This window comes from Ciona robusta, chromosome 9 (assembly GCF_009617815.1).
Source record: "Ciona robusta chromosome 9, ASM961781v2".
In the NCBI taxonomy this organism is placed as follows: Eukaryota; Metazoa; Chordata; class Ascidiacea; order Phlebobranchia; family Cionidae; genus Ciona; species Ciona robusta.
In genome coordinates this window covers 1,906,770-1,917,476 of record NC_143243.1, presented here as the reverse complement: position 1 = coordinate 1,917,476, position 10,707 = coordinate 1,906,770, and the positions used below count along the sequence as shown (strand labels likewise).

The window sequence follows — 10,707 nt, the reverse complement described above, 5'->3', positions numbered from 1 at the left end:
ATTGTAGGCGTGCGAGTCCCAGTGGTCCCTTCTTGGTTGTCAGTTTGCCATATCTAAAATAATGGTATAAAAAAATAATACCTGCCTACAAAATGCCATACATGCTAACTCTTACGCTTGCACGAAGTGTGTGAAACAGAACATCTGTGTTATGGCGAGTGCCGTTGCTCCGCCACGGAAAGATAAATCAAGTCCCATTCATTTTACTGACTGACTTAATAATCAAATATCTTTCTTTGACTTATTTTCCAACAATCACACCATAGTTACGTGCAAGTGAGCATGTTTGCATCATAAGAACAATTGAACACGAACAATAGAAAAGCGTACGCCAAATCAAACGTGGGTTACTAAAAAAAAAACAAAAATCTAGAAAAATATAGAACTGTTAAATTGCACTTCCTATAAATATCCCAAATATATTCACGCAAAACATAAATCAACGTCAACAACAAAGGTAATGATTGTGCAAAACAAAATGAACTTTCAAAACAGCAACTCGGTGGAACAGAAAAAGAAAATTCCAATTTTGCCATTTTTTTATTTTATGACAATAGAATCGGCGCTGTTGCTTCACAATGAACAAACAAATAGCCATCCACGTATACATAAACGCGAAAGCTTCCATGTTCCCCATTGTGAACAAAAACGCCAGACTCGATTCCAATTTTTCTTGAAACTAGAAAGGAATTTTACTTTTTAAAGTCACACTGGTTGGACACGACTAAACCATCGCGCTCTGTTGTAAAGAGACTTCCGCTAACTTCGTATTGAAGTAAAGTCTTGTGCTGGTGATCGGGAGATACGTCCCACACGCTTGTGTCATTTGCACCACAACTTTGGGTCTTTGTGACACGGTCGACGTTAACAGTGGGTTTTGTGACGTCACAGACGTACATAAAGAGTTTGATGCACCGATCGTGGACGAGACAGTTGTTACCGAGACAGACGTGCGACTTTCCAACCCCACGGTGGCGCTCGTGGTCGGCGTGAATGAAGTCGTTGTAGTTGTGACGTCATAACAGTTTGTTCTCGGCGATTTTGTCACAAAAGGCGACGGCGCCGTGTCTAAAAATTCTTTCGGTAAAGGTCGCTTCTTTCTTGGCAAAGGGCATGACGGTTTGGAAGACGTCACAGCAGGAGTGGTCTCTTGGACCTCGTGTGTTTTGCAGACAACATTCAATGCAGTGTGTGACATATCTATTTCAGATTCACGCGGTTGAGTTTCTTCCTCGTAACTTGAGACTTCACAACAAGAAGAAACGTCTAACTCCTCGCATATTACGTCATCGCTTTCGCCTGGAAAAGAAACTTGGTTGGAAAATAGAACATAACCAAATAACCCAATCTTATATTAGCGCCTCAAGAGGATGATTATATTGCGTCATATGAGTAATACAATGCTGATTACAACTTACAAATATGGCTACAAACAAACAGAAACCATTGCTATCTGTTTCAATGTATTTGCGTTTTGGAAGATAACAAATAAACGTGTTTAACCGAAACGGACACGCCCAGATCACATGACAGTAGTGCTGCATAACAGGATGTACTGCATAGACAACAGGAAACTGTTTGCTGAGTAACGTATTCGCGCGCTATCCTAATTTCCCGCGGTTATTATTCATTACGTTCCACGTGTATCAAATCTGTTTGATATAGCTGCTTAAAGAAGTTTGTTTGAACGGTAAATATGGTGACGAATCTACGGCTTAGTCAGGCGAAATTAAACATGACGTAACGATCACGCCACTTTTGCTCAGTAAACAGAAAAACCACGATGACTGGACGCGGAGATAAAATATTGTTTTAACTGACGAAATACCTTACACGGGGGTTAAACGCGGACAGAGCATACGAGAAAGTGTCTCGGCCCAAGGCGATGTTTGGATTGGTTGCTCTATTGCGTATCGTAACATAAATGTTTAAAGCCGCGGTGGTTAAATGTACGCAGTATTGTTAGATCCGTTGCATCGACAAAATGCGAGAGGAATTAGATCGTAAAAATAGCGACAGCCAATATGTAACGTCCGAACACGTTACTAACGTACCTGTTACAAGGCACTACGATTTATGATTAACTCACAATACAAAGCGAGTGTGTGTGGTTCTTTCACGCCCGGTACAACACAATATGTTGATTATATACTTTAAACTTTGTGAATGAATTATTAACTACGCGCTACGCACATGAAGCAGTTTCTATTTTATAATGGTAGCCTTGACCCCCTAATCTCATTATAAGCTAATAATACATGTCATTAGCAGTTGTTTCATGTCACGTCACTAATCACATAATTACGCAACAATGGACCTACCTTCTGTGCTGATGACATCTAAGCTTTGGTACGATACCACGTGACTCGTATTAATGGAAACGGACATCGGGCGAGTAACCTGCGCGATCCGGGATACCATGACGTCAGAGTTGGTGATGCATGATTGCAGAACAGTGGGTGAGGGTTGAGGAACAGAATTAACATCATCATCGCTTAAATAGTAGGATGCTGTGGATTAAAATGTAATTAGTTGAGTTTATAATAATATTGGGTTGTGCTTTTAAAAAAGTTAAATGCAAACAGAAATAAACGTAAATGATTTTCATGAGTTATTAAAAGAGACTATAAGGTATAATTTGGTCTATTTTCAAAGAGTGGTATGCTATAATTTGCCCTACATTATCGTGACAACAGCAATTTACTACGTCGATCTCTACTATCGTGGCAACGGATCTTTGCAGCAGACCATTTGGTAGCCGCCCTTTCGCGCCCTTTATGACGTCAGATAGAGAAGATTGATTGAGGGAATTACTACGACGTCTCGTCGCGCGGTCGCTCTGCATCTGCTGTTTTATCGCTACCCCCGCCACGACTCGTAACCGTCCACGACCCTTTTACAATAAGTAAACAAACCATTGTCGAAGCCTGGTTAATTAATGACCAGTAGGGCGATGAAATTTAAACACTCATACACCGCTCGTAAACAGCGCCCGAGGTAGAGCATTAAATGGTTTGTTTAAAACCGATAGCATCTCCGAGAATACGTATAGAACCGCGGTAACCTTGTTAAGTTTTCCTGGAAAATCAGATTGCGCTGAGAACGGCGTAGGAAAATAAAGTTCACTAAACCGCATGTTACTAAGTGGGTTAGAATTACATAGCAGGCTGGGGATCACAGACGTTTATATCTAACTGGCATCGATCACGACTGTAAAACACGCACAAACAAATGCAGCTTTCTGCTTCCTTTATCGGGTGTTGCGGTCACAATGTCAGGAGATAAGAGCTTTTGTGAAGCTTAAAAGTTTCAACCAAAACACACCCGGGGCAACAATGGAGGTCGCAGTATGGGCTTCCACTTTCTTAGGATGATACGGCTTTAAATTATAGATGTTTGACGATAAACAGTTCTCCGTTGTAGGAAAGGAGCGTTGCCAACGAGTAATAAACAAGAGTCACGAGATCCGCGTGCATGCACACACGCGGTGCGCCGCGGGGTTTTGTATTCGCATGGTCGCACAACAATACAACGACCACGCCGAGCGTGGAATTTCAAAGCGGAAAAGCCCAAAATAGCGGATTTTCCGCTGCGACCCAATTCGATGGTCACGCCTGGACCAATAGAGAAGAGAGCCCGATTATTTCTTTAGATTTACTTCATTGACCATGTATATCATTAGGCTGCTTACAAAAAGTAACGGAGTGTAAACTAGACTTGTTTTGTTCAAATTCGTGTGAAATCCACCGAAAAGGGATGTCACACGTCAGCAAATGCGTACATTTAATTTCAGCAGCCTTTTTCCCCGAAATTTAACAGGGATTTTAAACTGTTTCTACGTGACCAGTCGAGTGATGGCTATTTATACCTCATAGCACTATGGGCGTCACCTACCCGATCGCGAGAGCTGACAACGCTTATTCTTATATCCTTTAAAGCTCTTATATTAATCATAGGATATTACATCATTTACCCAGAAGCGAGTATTATCACGGCGCGCCAACAAAGAGCAACATTGCAGATACTGCTGCTGCAACTATTCTATGCATAATATCGACAGCACATACTTCCGGGTGTGCGCTCATTACTAAACCGGAGTAAACACCCACAACAAGAACTGTTTCATACATGTCACCTTCCTGTATCAGCGTTTACTACCATCCAACTGCTAACGCCTATTTCCGTTGTGTATAATAAGGAGGTAGGTAATATTAATTCTGCTATGCATTACAACAAGTGACGGTTACATTCAAATCGGCAGATTCGTTTGTATATTGAAAGCCACAGTAATATAATTCACAAGCTTAAATGCTTTACACGGTAAAGCAACACATACCTTGTTTACACCTTTCGTCAATTTCTTTCACAGTGTCATAATCGCTATGTGTTTCGTCTTCATTTGAATATTTTACTGGTGTAGGATCTGATATCGTATTTGCAACGATTTGATAATCATCGTCAATATACGCGCATCGCACTTTTTGTAAAACGTGCGCTACGAGAAGGGCTTTTCTGAGGTCCATTCCGCGGGACTTCCGACTTCCATGGCCGGCCAAACTGGAACCGGCTCCCGATGTCATTTTGTCCATTGAAATGTTTATTAAATGTTGTAACTCAGCATCCATATCGAATATCATTGTTCTAGTTTTGTGTTTTCTATCTAAAATGAATAAAAAATAATGGTTATACGCCAACGTAATATTTATATACGTACACGTTCTGATAGCTACGACAACAACTAGTCTGTAAGTTTCAAACCAGCATTGATAAATAAGACAGTGTGAACTAACTACTATTGAAAACAAACTGCTTTTCCTTCCAGTTCGCAAGTAAAAGCACAACTATAATGGTGGGAACAGGTTGGTGTCTGACTACAGCGAGGCTGTCTAAGGCATTTGCTGTACAGTTTCTGACTAACAACAGCAGCCATCAGAAACTGGGTTGATGTAATAAACACATCCCTTCTTCTAATAAACAAGAGCGCGATCGGGAGACCTGTTTTATCTCAGTTTAATACACCACTGCGCACAACTAATATGAGCACGGCTTCTATACCTCTGTACCCCGCTGCCTTTTGACCACGAGGCCGCAAAAATGTGAACCCTTTTGCCTTTTTCTTATGTTATGTGTTTGCTTTTTTCTCTTCGTTTCTCCCATTATCGACCTTTGTGATCGCACTATTGATCCCCCTAATCACTAGTTTTTGTTTCTTTCTTTCTCTTGCCGAATATTGATCCACAGAGCGGATAATCCTCGCGCCGAAAACCGTTCCAAGTCCATCACAAAGCCTACTGTGACGTCACAGAGAGTCTCGTTCGGTCTGTTTATTCTCGGCCACTCATACCTAAAGGACCATCTATCCATTGAGAGCATTATTGCGTCACATAGTGGAACAGTGACGAGAAAAGGTCTGTTTCTTTCATTTGAACGCACAAAGGAAACAACAAAGCGTCGCGTGTGTGCGAAACCGCGCGCGTTTCCTTTCGGCGTATTGTGTTGTGTTTTGACTGAGAATGCCGGATTGTTTTGACGCAGTTTTGTGCTAAAGTTAGACAATGCACGCAACAGACATATGTTATAATACGGATGAGTACAATATGTGCCACATTTCAATTGCAGCAACATATGGTAGACGTGCCGACCCTAATAGATATACTAGAAGTTCTTTACTCGATACGCCACAAACTCCCTCTCCCCAATTGAAGGTCAAATAGTTGGAACACAGTGGTATAAATAACCAGACACGTAAGCAATTAGCCAGGAACGATAACATTGCGTTCTCAAGGACTTATTGAATGTAGAATGTGCCGCCAATACAGCTCGGTCGTTTCCTCTCGCCCGCTATTCAATTAAATAGATGGGGAAATTTTTGAGATGAAAATAGTACACATGAATTATTCATTATTAAAGAGAAACAGATCCTGAATACCCTGTCTTTCTTTTTACGTGCTGAACGTTTACATAAGCACTGTACGTACAGGTTAACAATACTAAGTCTAATCATAGTATGGACAAGTTACCTGTTACTATATTTAGATAACTCTCCTTATGCGGATACGTGGTAAGACTGAGAGCAACCCACAATGCACGTATATGTGCACAAAGCAATCGTACCCGGCGGTAGTTAATATATAAACAGACACTCACGCTCATACTTCCTGCTTTATACGTCTAACCATAGTACAAAGATGACGTAATACAAGCAGACGTGGCTGGCAACCTCGTGACTGGAAGTCACGTGACCAAACCTTCCTCATTGAAGAAGTAATACGAAGCTATTTCCTTGAATGCCTCGACCCCGCTGTATTTCACGCGCTGCCACCATACATCCAGCGATGTACAATCCATCATACGTCACAGCACGACCGCCTGTTTAGTAATATCGATTACACAATAAGTTCTCGGAACGCTCTTTGAACCGGAAAACTCGACAGAGATCGACGTTTCTCTGCCTCGTTTTAAGGCTCAGTTTTCCCCCCTTCCCTCCCCAGAGCGCTGTTTTGTTAACAGAGGTTGGAAATTCCATTCTACCATATGCGACGGCTTATTACGAATATAGAAATACCTCGTTTGAGTCATTGTCTTTTAACGCGAGAAACGGACGTTCAGAAATAACGAGCTAATTAGATTATTTTAAAAATTGCGTAGTTATAATCAATACCAAGGTGGGCGGAAATAAACGCATACGAAATGCAGTGTTGTTAAATTTGCCACATTTCTTATCAATTTTCGGTATTTTCGTTCGGATTTAAACCGGCTAACTTTCAAAATATTTGGACCAGCAGCACACTATAAACTTTATATAGAGACTTTGCTTTCGGGCGACTGTTGCGTATATCTATATTAAGCTATACCTTTACTACAACAGCAGTAATTTACCCTTCATTCTTTATATCCTTTTCGTAGAATAATAATATTCATGTGCTCTGTCACGTACACATCACAAAAAACTCAATAAAATATGTACATGCTTAAGTTAGGTTGTCACATTCCGAAGCTTTCATGCTTTGGACACAATCCAACCTTTAATTAACGCATCAGACTTCAACAGATGTTAATATAAACGGCTTCCATTAACACAGAAACTCAAATTGACAGTTGCGCCCAAACAGCAGTCTCCCGCGTGATGAAATTATTTAAAACCTTTGTTGATTATTTCTTATCGCCATAAACAGACTTGTACAGACGTCGGGTCAGCTGACAGGGATTTTAGAAACACGCCGTTGAAATTACGCGGGATTTAATCAGCGCTTGAAATTTTCAGTAATAACTGGGCGTATGAGATTACATTGCTACTTTGTATACAACGTATTATCGGGCGATGAAATCTACAAGATTGTCTCGCCGTTGGGTAAAACGCACCATCGAAATAAGTTGTCGCTCGCTAGGACATGTGATCAAAACAATTCATGACAAATTGACCAATTTTTGCGTGTTTCCCAGACAATCAGTAAAAATATTTATTGAAAATAGACGCAATCAAACTCAATGTAGCATTCATTAGCCGTGGACCAGACTGCATATTTCTATAAATAAAAAACGTCGATATTTGTAATTATTTTCCGGCATCGTGTGTAGTTCGGATTATAAGCCAGCAGTCCATCGATTACATGCACGAAAACGACGCCAGGTGACGTTGGCGTAACCAGCCGTATGTTCTACCAAATATAGCAGGCAAATAAATGAAGTAATAGACCATTCCGAGGTAGTAATTTCCGCCTTACATTGCGTGTTAAAAGTTAATTCCCAGCCATTCACCATTAGCATGTTATGTTACCGTGCTCGAAACTGAAAATAAAATAAATGTTGCGTTTGCGTTTGTACGGTCTGTACATACAATGCATGGCAGGCAACTTTGGCGTGGTATCCTATTCTAAAGAGGCGGCGAGTTGCGCTTTTCCAAGCATAGCGTAAGTTACGTAGGGACTTATATAGCCAGACCGTTTGAACATGCTATATGTAAACATAAAACGAAATAGCTTTGAATATATTTGAAGTGGTTTAAAGTGCAACGAGTTACATTCGCAAGGTAAGCAATTTAAATGCATGTAGTTAACAAATATACATCCTGTCCTGAATACACATAACCTCTGCACGAATGTTAGTGCATGCCTTATATCGATCACATATTAGCATCATGTCTGGATATTTGCCATTTGCTTCTGTAGTTTCGATGCCTCGTGGTTGGATGAAGTAACCTCGTGGCTCTCCTAGTCTCTTGTTACATATTACATCATCTATTGCGCAAGCCCTATAAGCTTGTTAAACACGACACAGCACACACACGCAGACCAACACGACGTGCTAACTAACGAAAGGTTACTCGAATGCAACATTACCCCCTTACACAAGTCGTGCTGTATATTAATAGCTAGTCTGCTATTTTGCCCACGATTTCGTTTGTAATTACTTAAACATGTACCTTATAGTGAAACATCATAATTTGATCTTCTATAACCTTTAAAACCCACAATGTTTCACTCTAGCAATCACCACTCAAAACATCTTGTTCGGCACGTTAATATCGAGATGAAAATTAACGGAACGAACGGAAAACTTGAAGTTAAACACCAGGTCGTCGCTGCTATGAAATCCGCGGGAGCATTTTTCATTCACCGCATTCGTGACACCGTTTGGTACAAGACACGCCTCGCCCGTCAAATAATGACCTTCTCTGAATGAGAACAATAATTTAAGCTGTAGTGAATTCGTAAACCCACAAATTATCGGCGGTAACACGGCGTATCTGCTCTACATCCCTTCTCACGGTGGACATGGTTCATAATTAGGTTCATTTGGTCTCGCTTTAAATATCTTTGCGGTATTGCCGTCCAAGTCAAGTGCCTCCTTCCGTAAAATATATCCTGTCTGATGTCAAAACAACTTCGATGTTTTTAAATGAAATCAGCTTCCATAAGAAAATTAAATATTAAAGCAAGGGAAATGAGAAAAGCGTATTTGAGTTAAGCGAGCATAAAGTAAACAACATAAAACATGTTCCATCTTATCTCTTATACGCCCCAAAGAAAGTACATACATTAATATACCCTAACGATGTCTTACCATGTATGTCAAACGCAACGTTCGTACAAACAAGTTTATGGCTTTAACAAAAGAACAATTTCAAGTAGTTACACTTACAAACGAAGATATACTTGTTTTGCTCTTGTGGTTTAAAATTTAAACTTCTAAGTCTTATAATGGTTGCCCTATAAAGATAAGTGGTTTGGTTTATTTAAACCGTACCAAATACACTTCCACACTTTGCTTTCATTCTACATTTAGTTTCGATTCCACTCTTACACACTGTGTATATACTTTCCACGCTGCTCTACAATATTTAACATTTGGAGTCTTAGAATATAGTGTAGGCTTACGACACTTTTTTACAAAACAGTTTAATAAACAGTTAAGTTAGGCATAAGACAAGCTTATAAAGTTTAGTATTTCATAATAATGGTTATATGTATGTAAATAATGCGTTTGCAGTTAATTCAAAAACTTTAACTGGTTAAAAAGTTTCAAAACAGTTTCGACAAATAACATGTTCATAAAGTCCTGTACCATAAAAAAGGTCGTATACAGGGTGGGGAGAGATGGGACACCTTTTCATTCTATTTTCTCGTCCAATTTGGTAGTAAACAAAAAACTTCCAAAGAATTATAAAACCATATCCTTACGACTCTCAAAGACTGTTGTTAATTGTTTAAAACATTATCAGAATATTTTGCTATTATGTGTCAAAGGTGTCCCATCTTCCCCCACCCTACTGTATATAGTTTATTTAAAAAGCGTGTTGTAACGACCGTTGCTATGTACGTGTTTTTTGTAATCGTATATTTTCTAACCTTTATTAGTTTATTACAATGACCGATCAGGCAAAAGAAAATCATTTCTAAATACGGAAGCTCAATACTGGGAAAAATGTAACAAAGTGTAGAATTCGTGGTTTTAAATTGCCAACACTTGGCAGTTGTTATTCGTTTCAAAACGCTGCAATGAAATTGTAAAAGGAGGAAATTTAGGTTTGAAAATTGCTACAAGCGAAACCGTCAGGAACGGAATAATTTAATATTCGAGTTTTATGATCCAGTATACGTCACTGAAAACGTTTTACTGCTTATTAGTTTTGAAAAAGCAGGCACCAGAACTAAACGATTACAGCATATGCCTAAAATGTACGTGTTTTTGTCTCACACCATAACACATGGCCGTATAGAATTGGATATGGGAGAAATGGAGAAAATGGTAATTTTAGTCGTAAATGTTGTTTGCGTTACCATGTGTCAGATGGGTTATTCCGTTATTGTTCAATTAGTTCCAATAACCTTTGTACCATGGAATATATATGTAGCTCGTATGTGTATAGGAATCTACATGGTTCGTGGTGTTGGTAATGGCACATCTCTGTAATGAATCCCAGGTTCCCTGGTGTGCCTGGTCGTGCGGTAGGACCTCACTCAGGATAGAAAATGAAAATGAGTTGTCTTAGACCTACAAACTCAGAAATAATATATATCTCATGTTTAAAGACCTGTTATGAGCGAACTATAACACATATATACAAGAGTACAAGTTACATATTTGGTTATTGAAACGAACAAATGTCATTTGAACATTTCTAAATTTATAACTTTATTCTTCATATATATACACGAATTTTACCCACAAGTTACGTTACCAAAAATGTAACTTATACATAGAACG

At 39.5% G+C, this 10,707-nt stretch overlaps 1 protein-coding gene across 1 annotated transcript; it reads right to left on the bottom strand.

Annotated features, from left to right (window-relative positions):
* Positions 1 to 266: 266 nt before the first annotated feature.
* Positions 267 to 4,692, bottom strand: LOC149730703 (uncharacterized). Its single transcript, XM_089884466.1, has 3 exons — positions 4,337 to 4,692; positions 2,322 to 2,510; positions 267 to 1,299 (listed from the first exon to the last, which is right to left on the bottom strand). Exons 1-3 carry the CDS (start codon positions 4,635 to 4,637, stop codon positions 725 to 727), a joined length of 1,065 nt encoding a protein of 354 aa, XP_089740592.1. The 5' UTR covers positions 4,638 to 4,692; the 3' UTR covers positions 267 to 724.
* Positions 4,693 to 10,707: the final 6,015 nt, after the last annotated feature.